We start from the raw sequence: 22,968 nt of genomic DNA, 5'->3' as shown, positions 1-22,968 counted from the left end.
TCTCTACCACCACCACCACTATCTTGCGGGGATGTTTAAGTTGGCTGTGCAGGAGAATTAGCAGACTTTTGGGATGGAGCAGAGGAACTTGGAGGGAGAAGGAGAAAGAAAGGGCTATAGAAAATTTTGGCAAACAGGTACCTATTTCCAGAAAGGGTCGGTGTCCCAGGTGCTGATCTCTACCAAGGACTCAGTCTCCATTGTCTCCTGTGGCTTTATTTATTTATTTATCTCTGCATTTGTGACACCCTGGGTATAGACCCATCCCCAGGTCTGTGGAACTCTCAGTTGTTATGAAAGTTTGCAACTTGAACCCAAGTTCAAGTAACCCAACTTGAACCTGGTAAACAATGAAAAAGAGAAACATGCCCTGTGTCTGTTAGAATTGGTGTGAGGGTAGGTGGACAGGAGAAGATTGAGACTTGGAAATTCTATTCTCTTTTGTTTTGCCAGTTTACAAATCCCTCTTTGGTCCCCTGCTAATTTAGTTGGGAATCTTTGAATGCTTCGGGAGTATAGAAGGGTAACACTTGTTTTTCTGATTTCCAACTTGCTTTTCTTATTCTTATGCTTCACCTAGGCCAATTTTAAACTAGAGAAATGCAAGGACAGTCACTGAACAGTAAACTGGTGGGCAGCAAGGAGACAGAGGATTAGTCCTGAATTAGGGTAATGGTGGTATGGGACAGAAGGAGGGAAACACCAGACAGACTACAAATACAGGGACCAAGGACCAAGGTCTTTCTACCAAGAGGTCAGTTTCCATATCCTGTTTGTTTATTTGTCCATAGATCTGCCTGTAGGTTTGCTGTAGGGCTTGTCAACATTGGAAGCAAGGAGAAGAAAATTACTCCAGATCACTGAGTTTGGTATGAGTATGGAGACTTCCCCAGTAGACATATAAGATGAAGTAGGAGTCCAGCAGGGATAAAGAGCCAGTCCAGGGATTCCTCAGTCTCTCTCACCTCCATTAAGCTTTCCCACTCTCCATATTCCTGTTTTGTGTCTGGAAAGAAGATTAGTAGCACCTGCAGTTTTGTAGAGAGTGTGAAATGAGGAGAGAGTTTGATTATTATCTACCTCTCCCACTTAGGACTGAATGTTCATACTCTCCTGTCTCTCTGTACTAATCAACATAAATTGGAAGCGTCTCAAAGCCCCATTTCCTTCCTCCACCCCTAGGTCCAACTTCAGTGGCAGATCTGGTGTCCTTGGAGTGGCTGAAGACCACCACCCTCCACAGGGCTGCGCTCAGGCACACAGCCATTCTTCCCTTACCTGAGTGAGCTTCCTCTGCACGTTGTTTATATCATTGGCAGAGCCTGTAGTTGGAAAGGGGGCCGAGTGACGAATGGACTTTGTATGAAAACACCAACCTGGGACAGAACTTCAGTCAAGGTTGAGACGGGGTTGGGGTATATAACTTGGCCTTGCCTTTAACTTGGATCATGACTGGCTCTGAGGCTAAGGCAGGAGCAGAGCAGGAGCTGGAGCTGCCCTAAAAGCTCGAATCAGTGGCCCTGCCAACACTAGAGCCAAGGCTAAGATCCAGGCCAAGGCAGTGGCTGAGGCAGAACTGAAAACAGGACCAGTGACCCAGGCCAAGGCTGGGGATGGAGCAGTGGCCAGGACACAGTGACCTACACTGAGGCCGTGGCTATGACAAGGAATGTGGGCAAGATGGAAGCTATGACAGAATGGAGTCATGTCTGAGACTAAGGCAAAATCCATGGCAGAACCTGGTATAGTGCCCCAAACCAAGTCAAAGGTGATGCCTATGGCCAGGGTCAGTGCAGTGACCAAGTATGAAGTCAAGGCTCGTGCTGGAAGTGAAACCAATATCAGGTCCTTTGCCAAGGCTGATGATAAAGCCAATATTGAGTCCAGGCCCCAGAGAAAGAGAGAGGACGGCATCAAATTCAGGGCTGGGGCTGAGGACAGAGCTGGTATTGTAACCGAGTCCATTGATAAGGATGAAGAAAATGTCTGCTCCTGGTTCTGGACCGGAGAAGAACCTAGTGTAGGATCCTGGTTCTGGCCTGAAGAGGAGACCCCTTCTCAAGTTTATAAGCCTCCACCTAAGATCCAGGAAAAGGCCAAGCCCATTCCCAAACCAGAACTCACTATAAAACAAAAAGCAGCAGCATGGTCAAGAGCCAGGTATAGTGTCCTAGTCCCAATAGAAGGAGGGGAGCCATCCTTGCCTCCAGAAGGGAACTGGACTCTGGTTGAGACCTTGATTGAAACTCCTCTGGGGATTCGGCCTCTGACCAAGATCCCGCCCTATAATGGGCCTTACTTCCAAACCTTAGCTGAGATCAAAAAACAGGTTAAGTATAGGGAAAAGTATGGGCCCAATCCAAGAGCCTGCCGCTGTAAATCACGTGACTTTAGTTTAGAGCCTAAAGAATTTGATAAACTCGTTGCCCTACTTAAGTTAACTAAGGATCCTTTTATTCATGAAATAGCTACTATGATAATGGGCATCAGTCCGGCTTATCCATTTACCCAAGATATAATTCATGATGTAGGTATTACTGTTATGATTGAAAACTTGGTCAATAATCCCAATGTTACAGAACACCCTAGAGCTTTAAATATGGTAGATGACAACTCTGAGTCTTCTGAAGAACCAAAACCAGCAGAGTCGTACATACATTTAGTTTGTAGGGACATAATCTCTTACCCATTGAACTCCCCCGTGCAACTGGCTGGACTAAAATTATTAGTGCACCTAAGTGTGAAATTTGAGGATCACCATATAATTGCTAATTACATTCCAGATTTTCTTACCTTGTTAAACAAGGGAAGTGTCAAAACCAAGTTTTATGTTTTAAAAGTGTTCTTGCGCTTGTCCAAAAATCAAGCCAATACAAGAGAACTGATTAGTGCCAAAGTACTATCATCATTGGTTGCTCCCTTTAACAAGAATGAGTCAAAGGCCAATATTCTTAATATCATTGAAATATTTGAGAATATAAATTTCCAATTCAAAAAGAAGGCGAAGCTGTTTACCAAGGAAGAGTTCACTAAATCTGAGCTTATTTCCATATTCCAGGAAGCAAAAGAGTTTGGTCAGAAACTCCAAGACTTAGCAGATCACAGTGATCCTGAGGTGAGAGATAAAGTTATACGATTAATACTGAAACTCTGAATGGTTGTATGTTCTTACAAAATTGTGAACAATTTTTTTTGGTGTTGTAATATGAAGCCATGCATATTTTAACTGTAAGTTCATCTAAGTTCAATATTTATGTTATTTGTATTGATTGAAGGAGGCAACTTTATGGATACCAAGTGATCTTGAGAACTTGAATGTTCATTTTTATTGTGCTATATAAATGGAGATATTTTTAGTATTTTAGCAACATTACCTGATAATTAACCTATTCATTCTGAGTAAGCTATATTTCTGTGCTTTATATTGACATAAATGTATGCGTTTGAGACTTTATTTACATGTTAATAAAGTTGCATGCTCAAACTGGTGAAAACATTGTCCTAGTTTTTCAGCTGAATGAAGTCTAGTCAGAAGGATAAAGCACAATCACCACAAAGATGATAAAGAGTACTGTCTGTATGTAGGAGGGTACAAACAAAGCAAGTTCGCATAGATAGATCTTCTAGTTTCAACATGTTCAAGGAATGGAATCACTCTACACAAGAAGACAGGACTGTGCTACTAGATGACATCTGGGCAGATCTGGGGAAAGGGGCGAGGACACAGACCTAGAAGAAAGGGAACACAGATTCTTTCTTTCCAGTCTGAGTCCCTGAACTTGGGTTTACCCTTTAACACAGGATTTCTCATCAGGATATCTTGAAGCTTTTTAACTCCCAGGAGGATTCCTGGTTCTCACCCCTACTCAGTAAAGCCATGGAAATATGGTTCTGAAAGGACCCAGCCCCACCATGCCCTCAAAATCTAGGTACCCCATCAAGGGACCAGGTTTACTGCTTCATTCCCTGTAGTCCTGGGCCTCAGAGGAAGGTCTTCCTGGATCTAATTACAGAAGCTGCTTCATGGATAATCTCATTTGTCCTACCTTGGTGTCTGTTTACTCTCATCCTTGCTTTTGTTTGCTGGCCAATGCTTTGGGCTTGGTAATTTGCACCTATCCTTGGTGGTAGGTAGCTTGGAGCTGAGCAAGCTGAGCAAGCTGAGCTCAGTGAGATAGTTGCAGGGCTCCGAAGTCCTTAAGGGTGTGTAGTTAAGAATAAATTAATTCCCCTAATTCCGTTATCCTATCTGTGCAGTTTACGGAGCTAAAGCCATGTGGTCTATACTTCTTCAGGTCCTCCTGTTTATACTTAACGAAAGCTATGTTCTGGCTAGGGGTTACTGACATAGAATTCCAGGGTATAGATTGGTATCTGGGGTTACCTTTGCCTCCTTTGCTGTTATTGGCCCTTTCCTTTACTGCCAAGAATTGGGAAATACAGATATTAGGATCAGTGTATAAATACTAGTCTTTCTTTTGAACTTCCTCTTGCTCCTAATTTATGTATTTGGGGAAAGGCCTAAACTGAAAAGTCTCAATAAGGTTTCATGTATTCCTAGTTTTAGAAGCCATGCCTAGTTTAATTTCTATTAAGGTCATTTCTAAACCTATCTTTTATATATCTAGGAGTTAAAATGAAGGACAGCTGGCCACACTTGTGCACTAAAGGGTGAAAAAAGTAGGGATTTTGCAATGTGCAGTTACTACTTAGATGATTTTTGAAGTTCTTTGTAATTTTTTTATAAGTAGGCTTTGTGCCTGGTGTGGAGCCCAATACAGGGCTTGAACTCAGGACCCTGAGTTCAAGACCTGAGCTGATATCAGATGCTCAACCTACTGAGCCACCTAGGTGCCTGTTTATAATTTGTTTTTTAGTCCCTTGGAATTCCAGCCATGTGTACTAATTTCAGAGTTGGGGTCTTCCCAATACAATTAGATCAGACCCTTTGGAAATACTCTGTGTCTCATGCCCTATGGAGCACACAGTCAGCTATGGAATTTTCCATTGGCTAAAGAGAAGAATGAGTGTGGGGTATGCAGGTATTTGTGTCAAAGTAAGAAGCTGATGGTCTCCCTTAGGTGGGAATTATGGGAGACAGTCATTTCCCAAATTGTTCCTAGGGTGTGCTTGAAGTCAAAACCCTGTTGCTCATTCCTTGTTTCACTCCTTTCCTGGAAAAATAATTTCCAGGAAATTATAATAAAAGTATCAATAATACAATAATAAAAGTATCAGAGTTGATCTGATATTACTCCTCTTAAAATGTTGCTGCCTGGGAGTGAAAATCAGGATGGATTTCTCATCTTTCCTGTCATGAAGTAAAGCAAGTAATCTACAACACACCTGGACTGTTAGCACACACTGTTAGTGGGAACTTCATTAGAATGACAACTGTGACGTTTCTCTGCCCTCATCCTTGCTCCCTCTTATTTTTCCATCTTCCCTTTCTCTTTGAAAGGTTGCCTTACCAAAAAGGGCTGTGTCCTACTTTTCTTTTCCATAATATAAGTTTTCATGTGTGCAGTGAAATACATACCCAATTTCTAATTAGGTGGGATATTTTATCAAATTCTTGGATTTATTTTTAGGAACACTGTTGTCTGGAATTCTAAGTCACATTCGTCTGTATCAAATTTGTCAGTAACAAAGATTCTTTTATTCCCCAGGTTTACAGAGATATTACTGATATATAACATACGTAAATTTAAGTTACATAACAATCATGGTTTGATATACATATATATTGTGAGATGATTACCACTATAAGGTTAGTTAACACCACCATTCCATCACATGAATACCATTTTTTTGTGATGATAATATTTAGGATTTACTCTCTTAAAAATTTTTATATGTGTAATACAGTATTATTACTTATAGTCACCATACTGTACATCAGATCACCAGAACTTACTCATCTTATAGGTGGAAATTTGTACCCTTTGACAAACATCTCCTCATCTCATCCATCCCCAGCCCCTGGCAACCACCATTGCTACTCTATATTTCTGTGAGTTGTTTTGTTAGATTCCACATATAAGTAAGAATATTTTGTATTTGTCTTTCTCTGTCTGGCTTATTTCGCATGGCATAAAGCCCTCAAGGTCCATTGTTAGGGTCCCTAAAGAGAGGATTTCCAGTTTTGTGGCTGAATAATATTATTTTGTATATACACTACATTTACATTATCCATTCATCTGTCAGTGGACAGTTAAGTTGTTTCCGTGTCTTGGCAATTTGAATAAGGCTACAGTAAATATGGAGGTAAAGATCTCTTTGAGAAAATGATTTTATTTCTTTCAGATATATATCTAGAAGTGGGATTGCTAGATATGTGGTAGTTATATTTTTATTTTTATTATTTTTTAAAAGATTTTATTTATTTGACACAGAGAGAGATCACAAGTAGGCAGAGAGGCAGACAGAGAGAGAGGGGAAAGTAGGCTCCTCGCTGTGCAAAGAGCCCAATTCGGGGCTTGATCCCAGGACCCTGAAATCATGACCTGAGCCAAAGGCAGAGGCTTAACTCACTGAGCCACCCAGGTGCCCCTATATTTTTAAGTCTTCAAGGAACTTCCATACTGTTTTCTATAGTGGTTAAAGAAATTTACCTTACCACCAAATGCACAGGGGTTTATTACTACAAATCTCCCTCTTAGACAAGCTGATACATCCTATAAATTTTGGTATGTCATGTTTCCTCTTTCATTGTTTGAAGATTTTTTTAAATTTACTTTTTGATTTTATTTTTGATCCATTGGTTGTTCAGGAGCATGTTGCTTAATTTCCACTTATTTGTGAATTTTCAGGTTTTCCTCCTGTTATCTTCAGCTTTTTAAAAATATTTTGTTTATTTATTTTGACAGAAAGAGAGAGAGGGAGAGAGCACAAGCAGGGGGAGAAGCAGGCTCCCAGCTGAGCAGAGAGCCCGATGTGGGGTCTATCCCAGGATCCCGGGATCATGACCTGAGCCAAAGGCAGATAATGAACTGAGTCACCCAGATGCCCCTATCTTCAGCTTAAGGAATTGAAGCTTTTGGGATGCCTGGGTGGCTCAGTCCATTAAGCATCTGCTTTTGGCTCAGGTCATGATTCTAGTGTCCTTGTTCAGCAGGGAGCCTGCTTCTCCCTCTCCTTGTTGCTCCCTCTGCTTGTGCATGCTCTCTCTCTCTGACAGATAAATAAATGAAGTTTTTTTTTTTTAAAGAATTGAATCCTTTAAGAACTTAAAGAACTGAGTGATGAATCCTCCTTTCATTATTTCTTGTAAGGTAGATCTAGTGGTGATGAACTGCCTCAGCTTTTGTATTTTTGGTAAATTATTTATCTCTCATTTGTGAAAGACAACTTTGTTGAGTAATGTGTTCTTGGTTGGCATTTTTTCCTTTCAGCACTTTGAATATATCACCCCACTCTCTCTTAGCCTGCAAGATTTCTACTGAGAAATCCATTGATAGTATTATGGAGGTTCCCTTGTAAGTTATAGTCTTCTTATCTTTGCCGCTTTTAAGATTTTCTTTGTGCCTTTGGCAGTGACAAAGTGTGCTTGATTTTTAGACAGTTTTGTTATAATGTGTCTTAGGAAAGCTTGTTTTAGGTTGAAATTTGGGGCTGGCCTATGACCTTCATGAACTTATATGTCCAAATCTCTCCCAAATTTGCTAAGTTCTTAGTCATTATTTCTTTAAATAAGCTTTCTTCTCCTTTCTCCCACTCTTCTTCTGGGACTCCAGTAATGCAGGGATTTTTTAAAAATAATATCCCCTAATTTATGTACTATTTCTTCATCCTATTTCATTATTCTTTCTTTTTGCTTTTTACTGAAAGATTTCAAGTGACATTCAGATACCTTCCTATTTACTAATTCTGCTTGATTGAGTCTGCTGTTGAAGCTCTCTTTTGAATTCTTCAGTTCATTCAGTGTCTTCTAGAATTTCTGCCTTTTTAAAAATGGTTTCTGTATCTTTATTGAACTTCTCATTTTGTTTTTCCCTAATTTCATTTACTTGTCTGTGTTTTCATGTAGTTCACTGAATTTAAGAGAATTATTCTGAATTCTTTGTCAGACAGTTCATATATCCATTTCTGTAGAGTCAGTCATTGGAGTTTTATCAGTTTCCTTTGGTAAAGTTGTGTTTCCTTGATTATTCATGATCCCTGTGGCCTTGTTTCAGTGCCTGCACATTTGAAGAATTAGAACCTCTTCTAGTCTTTATAGACTGCTTCTGCAGACAAAACCCATCATTAAACAACTCATCCACAGATTCAGGGTGGGCTATCCAGTGGTGTCCATGGTGGACTCTCTGCTGGACTCTGAGTGGGCAGGTCTGGTATCTGGGTAAAAAGTGGGCAAGCCTCATGCTTGTGTATATGGGGATCCACCTGGTGCCTGGGTCCAAGGAGGCAGGCCTGGAACCTAGGTTCACTGGGACCTAATAGGCACCAGGGACCACTGGAGTTGGCCTGATGTCTCAGTCCACAGGGACCAGTTGTGTACTAGGGGAAGCTGTGAGCCTAGTCACAGGAGCAAACCTGAAGGCAAGGGCCATTGTGACTGCTCTGGTGCTTGGGAAGGCCAGGCACCGGGAGCTATCCTTGAGGCTGGAGCACAGAGGCTGGCCTGGTGCTGGGATAGGCTAAGAGCCTGGGTCCATAGGAACTGCCCTAGAGTTTAGGTCTGCAGGGACTAGTCTGGCACTGGGGTGGGCTGGAGGACTAGGGCTGCAGGAGCTAGCCTGGTGCTGGGGTGTATCAAAAGCCTGGGTCGGCAATACCCAGCCTGATGTTGGGTTCAGCTGGGAGCCTGAATTCATAGTAGCTGATTAGTAGCCTGAGGTGACAGGAACCATCTGGGGCTGTGGGAGTTGGCAAGAATGAGGATATACTGAAAGCCTGGGCTACAGAGCCATTCATGGCATTAGGAAACAGCCAGCTCTCTCGTAAGCCGGGAACCTAGGTGTGCAGAAGCCTGCTATGAATATGGACCCACAGATGCCACCTCAGACCACTGGGGCTGGTTTTTGCCAGGGTAAGCCAGAAGCTTGGGTTCATAAGAACCCTCTGGGATCCTGGTGCTACAGAAGCCACCTGAAGCCACAGGAGTTGGCAGACACATGGATGAGTCAGAGGCTGGGGTTTGTGGGAGCCTGCCAGGAGTCTGGTGCTCTGGAAGCTGTCTGGAACCATGGGAGTCACTTGGGCATGCTGGAGCTGATAGTACTGAGGTGAGCCAGGAGCCTGGTTTTACAGGAGCTGATTGAGGGCCTGGTATCATTGGAAATGCCTAAAGTTGTGGATCTGGAAGGCACTGTAGTGAGCTGGGGGCCTGGGTTTGTGGGAGACTGCACAGAGCCACTTAGGGCCATAAGAGTTGACCTTGTGCTAGGACAGTTTGGCTCTGGAGTCTGGTGAAATTGGACACTCACTTCATTCTCCATTTCTCATGGGAAGGGTATCTCCCCATGCTGGGCTACTGGGTTTGGGGGGAAAGGTGATGGAGTTAATGTGAATCTATTTTCCTACCCTCCTCAATACATCTTTTCTTATTTCTGTGCTTCACCCAGGTGCTGTCATCCCTCAACTGGAATCCTTGGCTCTTTTGAAGGTATTTTTGTGCATGAATAGTTATTCAAATTAGTATTTCTGAGGTAGTTGAGCACTAGGAAGCCCTATACATCTGTGTTGCTGACATCACTCCCTACTTTATTATTTTTATTCATTTTATCTAGAGCATGGTTAGGGGAAGAAGATATTTACTTAGACCCTCAAACCTCTAATAGTATAATATCTTAATACATTTTACTTTCAAAAAATTAAACATCATAAATAAAGACCTCTTTGAATGCAACTCCAATCCCAGCCTCTTCCTAGAAGCAACACATATTTGTCAGTTTCTAGAACTTTTCTATACATTGCCTACATACAAAGATATATAAATGTCCTGAGGATTTTTTAAAGTATTAAATTTTATCATAGTATATGTATTATTCTTTAACATTTTTTCAATAGTTTGATTTAGAGATTTTTCTGTATAAGTATGTATCTATGTCTTTCTTCTTAGTGCTGTATTGAATTTCATGTATTACAATATCATTTTTGTTTCTGTGGGTGATTCTAAGTAGACTTCTGGGTCATAGGTACTTTAAATTTTTTTTTAAAGATTTTATTTATTTATTTGACAGATCACAAGTAGGCAGAGAGACAGGCAGAGAGAGAGGAGGAAGCAGGCTCCCCACTGAGCAGAGAGCCCCACGCGGGGCTCGATCCCAGGACCCTGGGATCATGACCTGAGCCGAAGGCAGAGGCTTAACCCACCGAGCGACCCAGGCGCCCCGGTACTTTTCATTTTAATAGACATTTGAAATCTCCTTAGAAAGGGATTATATTATCTTACCCACTGACTATCAGTATATGAGAGTCCCTGGTTCCCTACACCCACTAACAGTTCTGATTATTTACATATTTAAACATAACTGCCCAATCTGATAGATGCAAAATGGTATCACTTTGTTTTAATTAAAATTTTACTAATATTGAAGAAAATATATAAGTTCCGTTAACTCACAGAAAAGAATCAGATGAGGAATATGAGTTTCCCCTTTAAGAAAATACAATTCAGGGGCACCTGGGTGGCTCAGTTAAGCACTCGACTCTTGATTTCAGCTCAGGTCATGGTCACAGGGATCATGGGATTGAGCCTTGCATTGGGCTCTGTGCTCAATGTGGAGTCTGCTCCAGATTCTCCCTCTCCCTCTGCCCTTCCTCTCTCTCTTTCTCTCTCTTTCTCTGTCCCCCGCTCTCTCAAATAAATAAATAAAACCTAAAAAAAAAAAAGAAAAATACAACTCAATTTCTAAGCGGCTAAGTGCTTCATAGTAGCTTTTTGGGGGCTGTGGAAAAGTCTGAAAAGAAAACTTTTTTTGCACAAACTTAAGATTCATAGATCCCTGGTATGCAAAGAAAAGATAAGAATTCTCATAGTGCTAATAAATTTGAGAGTTTACTATTATGACTTATAAGATGCTTTGTTATTTTGTTTCAAATATGTGGAGATACTATTCAGATAATTATATAAATTAATATAAATCATCAATAATTTGTGTGATAAATGATTTCTCAGTAAGATTATCAAACTTTTCTAAAGAGAAGGGACACAAGGGGAAGTTAGTAATTTATTTGTACGTGGGGCAGAATAGAAGGGGGGTGAAGCTTAAAAGCTGACAGTAGTCAAAGATCAAAAAATGGAGCCAGCCTTTTTATTACACAGACTATAATTTTTTTTTACCAGTCAAGTAGAAGCTTATACAGATAAGTTTCTATTGTGATTAAAGCAAAATGTCAATTTTGGTTGATCAAATTTCTCTGAAATACGTACTTTTGTTCTGGCATCTTTTTTTTAAAGATTTTATTTATTTATTTGACAGAGAGAGATCACAAGTAGGCAGAGAGGCAGGCAGAGAGAGAGGAAGGGAAGCAGGCTCCCTGCTGAGCAGAGAGCCTGATGTGGGACTCTATCCCAGGACCCTGAGATCATGACCTGAGCCGAAGGCAGAGGCTTAACCCACTGAGCCACCCAGGCACCCGTGTTCTGGCATCTTTGTCCCCAAAACTAAATGTATCAGAATATCCTGGAGTTGCAAGGATTCAATAAGTCAATTGCATGGATATCTTGAGTAACTTATGTATTGGCTTTACTACATTGATACCAGGGTTTAATGATTAATATGATGAATATAACATAATATTAATATATTGAATACTAAATTAATATAATGAATATTGTTTTCCAAAGTATTTTCCTCCAGCACTTTTTAGAACAAAGCTACTAGGCTTACTCAGTTTGGCTTTAAACATAGTAACATATTTCAAATGATGCCATCACTAAAGTAAAAAGACTACTCATAGCATAGGAGAAAGTATTTGCAAATTATGTATATAATATGGGTCTAGTACCCAGAATATAAAATATAAATATTATATTAATAATATTAATTTATATTTATTAATATAAATATAAAATATAACTCTTTCCACTCAATACAAAGACAAATAAAATGATTACAGAATAGTCAAAGGATTTGAATAGATATTTCTCCAAAGAAGATATTCAAATAATCAATAATGGTTCAAATCAAAACTGCAGTGATATCAATTCACAGCCACTAAATAGTTATAATTCTTTAAAAAGTGAGTAATAGCAAGTGTTAGCAAGGATGTAGAGAAACTGGAGCCCTTGTACATTCTGGTGGGAATGTAAAAAAGTATAGCCACTGTGCGAAGCAATTTGGTATTTTCTGTACCATTTTGATTTACTTCTTGTTTTTTCTGTATGTTTTTAGTTTTTTTTTTCCTTAGTGACTACTCTGTCAATTATAATTAATATCTTAAGTCTATAAAACCCCAGTTTGTACAAGTATCAACTTAGTTTCAGTAGTATACAAAACTGCTCCTTTACAACTCTGGTTCCCTCTTTATGTTATTATTGTCACAAATTAGATCTTTATACATTGCATATTCATTAATGCAGATCTTTAATTATAGTTTTATGCATTTGGCTTTTAAAATGCACTAGAAAAAAACAAGAAATGATGAACCAAAAATGCAATAATATTGGCTTTAAAAAATTACTTGACTGTTTTAGAGCAGTTTCAGTTAGTAACTATACTTTGTTGAGCAGAAAGTACAGAAAGCTCAGACATACTACTTCTCTCCTACCCCTCTTTCCCCACATGGTTTCTCATAGTATTAGTATCTTGCATTAGTGTGATATATTTGTTATAGTTGATGAATGAATATTGCTACATTTTTGTTAACTAAAGTCTCTAGTTTACATTAGCATTCACTTTTTGTATTATACATTTCTGTTTCTTAACATTGTGGTAATATATACATAACATAAAATTTGCCATTTTAACCAATTTTATATTTACAATTCATTGGCATTAAGTACATCCACTTGTGGTTCAACCATCACCACTGTCCATCTCCAGAACATTTTTTGTCATACAAGCAGAATCCACGCTAAGTGCAGGGTCAAACTCAGGGCTTGATCTTACAACTGAGATCGTGACCTGAGCCTAAATCAAGAGTTGGACTTTTAAACAACTGAGCCACCCAGGCACCTCTATCATTGGGATTTTGATAGGGATTGCAGTGAATCTTACAGGTCACTTTGGGTAGTACTGACATCTTAACAATGTATAATCTTTACAGTTGATGAGCACAAGATATGTTTCCATATTTATGTCTTTATATTTCTTTCAGCAGTGTTTTGTAGATTTCAGTGTACAGTCTTTGGCCTACTTCATTGTCTTCTTAAGAATTATATTCTTTTGATGCTATTGTAAATGAAATGGCTTTCTTAATTTCTTTTTTTAGATTGTGCATTGTTATTGTATAGAAATAAACACATTTTGTGTGTTGATTTTGAATCCTGAAGTTTTGCTGAATTTGTTTATTAGTTCTAAGATTTTTTTGCAGAATCTTTGGGGTTGTCTACATATATGCCATGCCATTTTTGAGCACAGATCATTTTATTTCTTCCATTACAATTTAGATGTCTTTTGTTTCTTTGTTTTGCATTATTGTTACAGCTGAAACCTCCAATACTACATTGAATAGAAGTGGGAGAATGTGAACATCCTGTCTTATTCTCTATCCTAGGGAAAATCTTTCAGTCTTTCACTATTGAATATGATCTTTAGACATGGGCTTTTCATTTATGGCCTTTATTGTGTTGAGGAAGTTTCCTTCTATTCCTGGGTTGTTGACTGTTTTGATGAAAGGGTGTTGAATTTTGTCAAGTGCTATTTCTACATGAATTGAGATGATTTGTTTTTTGCCTTCATTTTGTTAATGTGTTGTGTTGCAATATGATGGATTTTTTTAATTTTTATTTTATTTTTTCAGTGTTCCAAGATTCATTTTTTATGCACCACATGCAGTGCTCCATGCATTTTGTGCCCTCCTTAATACCCACCACCAGGCTCACCCATCCCCCCACACCCCTCCCTTCCAAAACCCTCAGTTTGTTTCTCAGAGTCCACACAGTCTCTCATGCTTCGTCTCCCCCACTGATTTCCCCCAATTCACTTTTCCTTTCCTTCTCCTAATGTCCTCCATGTTATTCCTTATGCTCCACAAGTAAGTGTTGATTTTTGTATGTTGAATCATCCTTAAATTCCAGAAGTGAACCCCAGTTGGCCATGGTATAGAATTCGTTACATATACTATTGAATTTACTTTTTTAGCATTTTGTTGGAGAATTTTGCATCAGCATTATAAAACATATTTGACTGTAATTTTCTTTTCTTGCCATGTCTTTGTCTGATTTTGTTACCAGGGTAATGCAGACCTATTGGAATGTTAGGAAGTGCTCCCTTCTCCATTTTTTAGGAAAAACTTGGGAAGACTTACTGTAATTCTCCTTTTATTGTTAATTCAGTAGTGAAGGTATCTGGCGTAGGGTGATTTTATTTATTTATTTATTTTTTGGAAGGAGGAGGTTTTTGATTACTTATTTAATCTTTTCACTAAACATAGGTTTATGCATATTTTCCACTTTTTCATGATTCAGTCTTGATAGGTTGTGTTTGTTTTTTTTGTTTGAGTGTGTTCATTTCCCCTAGATTACCAATTTGCTTTGTATACATTTGTTCATAGTATCCCTTTATAATGCTTTTTATTTCTGTGAAATTGGTAAGGGTTCCATTTTTATTTTTGATATCATTTTGATATTGATATTTTTGATATTTGAGTCTTTTCTTTTTTTTCTTAGTTAATCTAGCTATAGGTTTGTGAAGTTTGTTGATCTTTTGAAGAAATGTTTTGGTTTCATTGAATTTCTCTATTGTTCTTCTATTCTCTGTGTTTATTACTTTCTCCCATCTATTGGCTCTGGGTTTCATTTGGTATTTCTCTAATTTCTTAAGGTATATGGCTTAGTTGTTGGTTTGAGATCTTTCTTCTATCTTAAATGTAAGTAATTGGAACTATAGCATTGCTTTTGCTGCATCCCATAGGTATTGGTATGTTTTGTTTTAACTTTCATTTCCTCAGTTATTTTCTAATTTCCTTTGTGATTTCTTCTTTGGCCTGTTGGTTGTTGAAGAGTGTATTATTTAATTTTCACATATTTATGAAGTTCCCAATTTTTCTTCTATTATTGATCTTTAGTTTCAGTCCAGTGTGATCAGAAATGTTATTTTGTATGATTTCCTCTTTTTAAAAAAATATTAAGACTTGTTTTGTGGTCTAACATATGGTATATTCTGGAGAATGTTCCATGTGTACTTGGGAAAAATGTGTATTCTGCTATCATTGGATGGCGTGTTTTGTATATGTCTATTAGATCCAGTTAGTCTATAGTGTTATTCAAGTCCTCTATTTCTTTGTTGATCTTCTGTCTTGTTTTCTAACCATTATTGAAAATGGGGTTACTGATGTCTTTAACTATTAGTATAGAACTTTCCATTTCTCCTGTCAATTCTGTGGTTTTTAAATATATTTTTGAACTCAGAGTTTTGTGCATATGTTCGTAATTGTCACATCCTCTTAGTGAATCAGCCCTTTATTGTCAATATATAATGTTATTTCTTCTAACAATTTTTTTTAAGATTTTATTTATTTATTTGACAGTTGGAGATTACAAGTAGGCAGAGAGGCAAGCAGAGAGAGGGGGTGGGAAGCAGACTCCCTGCTGAGCAGAGAGCCTGATGCGGGGCTTGATCCCAGGACCCTGAGATCATGACCTGAGCCGAAGACAGAGGCTTAACCCACTGAGCCACCCAGGCGCCCCTCTTCTAACAGTTTTTTTTTTAAGATTTTATTTATTTATTTGACAGACAGAGATCACAGGTAGGCAGAGAGGCAGGCAGAGAGAGAGGAGGAAGCAGGCTCCCCGCTGAGCGGAGAGCCCGATGCGGGGCTCGATCCTAGGACCCTGAGATCACGACCTGAGCCAAAGGCAGAGGCTTTAACCCACTGAGCCACCCAGGCGCCCCTCTTCTAACAGTTTTTGACTAAGTTTCTTCTTATTGCTCCTATAACAAATTACTACAAATATGGCTTTATTATCTTAGTGTTCTGTAAGTCAAAAAGTCCAAAATTCGTCTAACTGGGCTAGAGTGAAGGTATCAGCAGGATTGGTTCCTTCTGGAGGTTGTGAGAGGAGAATCCATTTCCTTGCCTTTTTTGAGCTTTTATAGCCTTCCTGCATTCCTTGGCTGATGGCCCTTTCCTTGCATCACTCTAACCTTTGATTCCATGGCCCCATTTCTGTCTTCTCTCTTTGACCTTCTTGTCTCCCTCTTTTAAGGATCCTGTACTTACATTGGTCCATTTGCATAATCCAGGATAATTAATATTCCCATCTCAAGAGCCTTAATTTAATTACACTAGCAAAAGTAGCTTTTTACCATGTAAGGTAACATACTGATAGGTTCCAGGGATCAGGACATTGACATATTTGTGGGGGGAGGTTATTATTTAACCTACCACACTACTTATAGTAAAGGCAGTAGTCACAGAAACAGTAAAGCCAGTTCCAGATGGGTAAATAAATGCTGTGGTAAAGCAGGCTACTCATATACTTAGGGTTTGGGGCATTATATAGACATCTTTGACAGACTTATATCCAGTCATCACCATGTCACCATCCATGAAATCATAAAAGGATATGTTATAATAAGTAAAAACAGATGAGTGTCAAATTTCCATAACAAAGTGAAACTTGACCACTTTAAGTTTCACCTCACAGTGAACTATAAAACAACTTGGAAATGTGTCCTTTGGTGGAGTTCCTGGAAATATGATAGGGGTTCATTTTAACACTCTCTTTTCCATGATAATCCACTGTTATGGGCTGAATTGTCCCAAATTCATATGTTGAAGCCCTAACCTCTGGTATCTCAGAATATGATTATATTTGGATACAGGGCATTCAAAGAGGTGATTAAGTTAAAATGAGACTATTGGCCTGGACCCTAACCCATTTCTACAAGTGCCCTTATAACATGTGCAAATTTGAACACACAGAGAGACACCAAACATGCATGCATACAGAGGAAAGACCATATGAGGACATAGCAATAAAGTGGCCATTGAAAGCCAAGAAAGAGGTCTCAGGAGAAACCAAACCTGCTGACACCTTGATCTTGGACTACCAGGTTCCAAAACTGCGAAAAAGTAAATTTTTGTTGTTTAAGCCACCCATTCTGTAGTATTTTATTATGGTACCCCCGGCAAAACTATACAGCATCAAATTTTCATTTATTGGCTCAGCATCTTATATCAGCTTGAGAAAAAAGAAGCCCCATCTTTGTGGTAAATGTAGGGTATTAAGGAGGGCATGTATTGCATGGAGCACTGGGTGTGGTGCATAAACAATGAATCTTGGAACACTGTAAAAATAAAATAAACTTAAAAAATGTATAGAATTTTGTGGAAGCTTCTTTAAAATTCTAAACTGTATAAACCTTAGCAAACCTACAGCTTTTTTTCAGTATTATGTTCCAGTGGGTACTGTACACATTAGCTTTCACCTGCTTCAGATGACAGAATAGTGGGGAAAATCACTGTGTGGGACACTTTCACCTTCACCAACACAAAATAATATCTCCCTACAAAATAGTCTAAGGAATTTTAATAGGGTGCTTCTAAGTCTGGTCAATGACAAAGGTATAAAGCATAATAACTCTGTCCAGATTTTAAATTATGGTGTAAACTGATCCTAACCAACAACAGAAAAACACCTTAGGGTTTCAGAGGCATCTATATATTTAGCAAATATTTATTGAGCAATCTATTATGTGGCAGGCACTATTTCTAGTTGTTGGGAATATATAGAATAGAATACTCATGGAGCTTACATTTAAGAATGGAGGGAAATAGACAATAAAGTCAATATATAAAATACGTACTATAATATTTAATAGTGATAAATGCTATGGAGAAAAATAAAACAAAGTCTGGGGACAAAGGATAGTCAAAGGGGGAATACAGTTTTAGATTGGATAATCAAAGAAATTCACTCTGAGTAGGTACCTGAATGAAATGAGGGAATGGGCCATGAAGCTATCTTAGGGAAAAGCATTATAGGCAGTGGGAACAAAAAATGCAGAGCTCCTTGGGTAGGGATATGCTTCGTTTGTTCAAGAAAGAGCAAGGAGGCCAGTGTGGCTCAAATGGAGCAAGCAAAGGGAGAATGGTTGAACGTGAGTTTAGAGTTGTGGCTGGGGGCCAGATCTTATGAGATATTGTAGGCCATGGAAAGAAGTATGGGTACTATTCTAAAAGTTATGGAGAGTCATTAGAGGATTTTGGCAAGGAGATCAGCATGACCTGACTTATGTTTTTAAGGGATAAACCTGGCTACTGTAAATAGAATGGACCCTAGGGAAACAGGAATGAAAATGGAGAAAAATTTGGAGGTAGGAAGCAATCAGTGATCTAGATAAAAGATGATAGTGGCTTGGACTAAGGTGTTGGCTGTTGATATGGTGATAAGTGTGCAGCTTTGACATATATTTTGGAGGTAGAACCAATGGATGTTGTGGATGAATTGAATATAAAGAGAAAAAGAGGGTTCAATAATGATTCTGAAGCTGAACAACTGAGTAATCATTTATTAAGATGGCTGAAGACTGGGAGGAGCAGGTTTTAAGGGGAATCTGAAGAGCTCAGGTTAGAACATGTTGAATTTGAGATGCCTTTTATATATACACATAGAGATAAAAAGTAGGCAGTTGGATATAAGAGTCTGGGATTTTTGAGAGAGATCCAGATTAGAGATAGATATTTGAGACTCATCAAGGTATAGATAGTATTTAATGCCATGAGACTTGATGAGATCACTAAGGAATATAGATAGTGTATGTAGTAAGGGAAGAAGTTCAAAGATTGAGCCTTGGGACATTTCAATATTGAGATACAGGAGATGACAATGAACTAGCAAAAGCAACAACAAAAAAGGAAGCTAAGAATGTGCAGTCAGAAGTAGTCAGTAAAGTAGGAGATAAACCAGGAGATTATGGTGTCTTGGAAGCTAAGTCAAGATATTTCAAGAAGGGAGTTTTCAACTTTGCCCAAACTACTGATAGGTAAGGGGACCAAGTACCCCTATTTTCCCAGGACCATCCTGGTTTATGTCTTTTGTACAGGAATAACTTGTTAACAACAGCCTTTTTTACTCTCAGGAATGATTTGATTTGAATGATAAATTATATGGTCACTAGGGTGGTAGAAAAAGATGAGGATTGATAATTGATTATTGGATTTACCAAAAAAGAGATCATTAGCAGTCTTGACAGGCGGTTTCAATAGAGCAGTGAAACTTCATTGGATGTTGGCGATAAAAGAATAGAGTGATATCAAGAAAAAGGGAGGAAACAGTGTCATATGGTAACTATAGACCACTGTTTTGAGGAATTTTGTGCAAAAGAAATGGGGTAGGAGATAGTACAGCATGTTTGGATGTTGACGGGGTTGCTTCACTAGAGGGAAAATTTTTTAAAATATTTATTTATTTATTTATTTATTTATCAGAGAGAGAGAGAGAGAGGGTGTGTGCATGCATAAGCAGAGGGAGTGGCAGGCAGAAGGAGAAGCAGGCTCCCCACTGAGCAAGAAGCCCCAATAATGGGACTCAGTCCCAGGATCCTGGGATCAGGACCTGAGCTGAAGTCAGATGCTTAACCAGCTGACCCACCCAGCATCCCTTGAGAGGGAAACTTTTATGATAAAGGAGAGAAAGAAGAAAATTTTGGGATAATGACCATGTGTAGAAGAGATGGGACATCATCCAATGGACACATGGAAAGTCTGGCTTTAGATAGGAGCATGGCCAGTTCATTCAGAGAACATTAGGGTGGTAGGAGTTTGTGGAAGTTCTATTTATATTGCTTTTGTTTGTTCAATGGAATAAGCAAGGTCATCAGCTGAGATAGGAAGTCATTGGGGTCTGAGGAGAGAAGAGAAGGTGTGATTTTTTTTTTATTAAGGTGAAACATATGTGACAAGATTTTCCATTTCAACCATTTTTAAGTGAACAATTAAGTGGCATTAATTGCATTCACAGTTATACATCCATTACCACTATCTATTTCAAAATTTTTTATCATCTGTTATGGGTTAAATTTTGTCTTCCAAAAATGTTAGAGTCCTAACATACACAAAAATCAATTCAGGATATATTAAAGACTTTAAACATGTGACCTGAAACTGTAAAACTCCTAGACAAAAGCACAGGAGAAAGGCTTTATAGTGTTCTTGGAAGTGATTTCTTGGTTATAACACCAAAGCCACATGCAACAAAAGCAAGAAAAGACAAATGACACTACATCAAACTAAAAAGCTTATGCACTGCAAAGGAATTAACAAAATGAAAAGACGAACTGCAGAATGAGGGAAAATGTTGGCAAACCATATATCTAGGGGGCTAATACCTAAAATATATAAGGAATTCCCACAGCTCAATAGCAAAAAAAAAAAAAGGCAAAAGGCTTGAATAGACATTTCTCTACCCTTTTACACTGTTGGTGGGAATGCAAAGTGCTGCAGCCATTCTGGAAAACAGTATGGAGGTTCCTCAAAAAGTTAAAAACCAGAGCTACCCAGCAATTGCACTACTAGGTATTTATCCAAAAGATACAATCATAGTGATTCAAAGGGGCCCATGCACCACTAATGTTCATAGCAGCAATGTCCACAATAGCCAAAATATGAAAAGAGCCCAGATGTCCATCGACAGATGAATGGATAAAGAATATGTGGTGTGTACACACACACACACACACACACACAGAGAGAGAGAGAGAGAGAGAGAGAGAGAGAGAGAGAGGAATATTACACAGCCATCAAAAAGAATGAAATCTTGCCACTTGCAGTGTTGTGGACAGAACTAGAGAGTATTATGCTAAGCAAAATAAGTCAGAGAAAGACAAATACCATATGATTTCACTCATATGTAGGCTTTAAGGAACAAAACAGATAAATATAGGGGAAGGGAAGGAAAAATAAAATAAGATGAAAATTGTGAGGGAGGCAAACCATAAGACATGCTGAATTATAGGAAACAAACTGAAGGTTGCTGGAGCGGAGGTAGGTGGGGTAAGGAATAAGTGGGTGATGAGCATTAAAGAGGGCACGCAATGTAATGAGCACTGGGTGTTTTATGCAACTGATGAATCACTAAATTCTACCCCTGAAACTAATCATACAATATATGTCAACTAAATTGAATTTAAATAAAGAATTTTAAAAATTAAAAAAAGACATACAAATGGCAGACATTTATATGAATAGGTGCCCAACATCACTAACCACCAGGGAAATGCAAGTCAAAACCAAAATGAGATATTACTTCATACTTGTTAGGATGGCAATTATTTAAAAAAAGCTACAAGTGTTAATTAGCAAGGATTTGAAGAAATTGGAATGCTTACAAATCATTGGTGGCAATGTAAAATGGTACAGTCATATAGAATACAGTATGGAGGTTTGTAAAACATATGTATATATATAAAATATCTCTACTATATCACCTAGCAATTTCACATCTGGGTATACATCCCCAAAAAAATTGAAATCAGGATCTCAAAAAGATTTCTGTTCTCTCTTATTTATTACAACATTATTCACAATACCCAAGATATGGAAATAACCCAAATGTCCATTGACAAATGGATAATAAGAAAATATGATATACCTAGAATTGAATATTATTCAGCCTTAAAAGAGAAGGAAATCCTGCCATTTGCGACAACATGGATGAACCTGTAGGACATTATGCTAAGTGAAATAAGGCAGTCACAGAAGGACGAATACCACATGATTTCACATTATGACTGTGATAGTTTACACATATATGTGATATCTAAAATTGTCAAACTCCTAGATACAGAGAATAGAGTGGTGGTTGCCAGGGGTTGCGGGGAGGCAGAAATGGGGAGTTGTTGAGGATGTGTAAAGCTTCAGTTGTGCAAGATGGATATGTAATAGAGAATGGTATAACATAATGCCTATAATTAACAATACAGTATTGTGCACTTAAAATTTAGTTAAAAAGGTACATTTTGTGTCATGTGTTCTTACAACTACAATAACAACAGCAGCAACAATGGGGCACAAGTAAACTTTTGGAAGAGATAAATATGTTATTTGTGAGATGATTTCATGAGTGTATGCATATGTTCAAACTAACCAAATTATGTATATTAAATATATGCAGTTTTTAATATGTGAGTTATAGTTCAATAAAGCTGTTTTAAAAAGTCATCTTAAGGTCATCAAGTTTTCTCCTATGTTATCTTATAGGAGTTTTATAGTTTTCCTTTTTATAGTTAGCTTTGTGATCCATTTTGAATTAATTTTGGAAGGGTGTGAGGTCTATGTCTAAATTCAGTTTCTTGCATGTGTATGTTCATTTCTTGCAGCACCATCTGTTGAAAAGACTATCTTTGCTCCATTATATGCCTTTGGCCCTTTGTCAAAGATTGACTATAAGTCTGTACATTTCTGGATTTTCTATTCTGTTGCATTGATCTATTTGTCCAATCTTTTTGTCAATATCACACCATCTTGATCACTGTAACTTTATAATAAGTCTTTAAGTCAGGTAATATCAGTCCTCTGACTCGTTCTTATTCAATATTGAATTAGGTATTTTGGGTCTTTTGCCTCTTCATATAAACCTTAGTATCAGCTTGTCAATATCTATAAAATAACTTTATGGGATTTGACTAGGATTGCATTGAATCTATAGACCAGGTTGGGAAGGACTGACATCTTGATAATATTGAGTCTTCTTATCCATGAACATGGAATATCTCTCCATTTAGTTAGTTCTTCTGAGATTTCATTCATTAGAATTTTGTAGTTTTCCACATGTAGATCTTGTACATACTTGTTAGATTTATACCTATGTACTTCATTTTTGGGGGTGCTAATATAAAAGGTATTTTAAGCTTC

General features: G+C 38.1%; 1 protein-coding gene across 1 annotated transcript in view; it reads left to right on the top strand.

Moving 5' to 3' along the window:
* Positions 1–1,553: 1,553 nt before the first annotated feature.
* Positions 1,554–22,968, top strand: part of LOC111139890 (armadillo repeat containing, X-linked 5) — a 47,908-nt gene continuing 26,493 nt past the window's right edge. The window contains exons 1-2 of the mRNA XM_022492316.1: positions 1,554–3,115; positions 9,567–9,607. Coding sequence (XP_022348024.1) covers positions 1,706–3,115; positions 9,567–9,605 — 1,449 coding nt within the window. The 5' untranslated portion in view covers positions 1,554–1,705 and the 3' untranslated portion in view covers positions 9,606–9,607. The remainder of the gene's footprint in view (positions 3,116–9,566; positions 9,608–22,968) is intronic.

Source organism: Enhydra lutris, unplaced genomic scaffold (assembly GCF_002288905.1).
Source record: "Enhydra lutris kenyoni isolate GAN:26980312 unplaced genomic scaffold, ASM228890v2 scaffoldscaffold123, whole genome shotgun sequence".
In the NCBI taxonomy this organism is placed as follows: Eukaryota; Metazoa; Chordata; class Mammalia; order Carnivora; family Mustelidae; genus Enhydra; species Enhydra lutris.
This window is presented reverse-complemented; position numbering and strand designations above follow the sequence as displayed.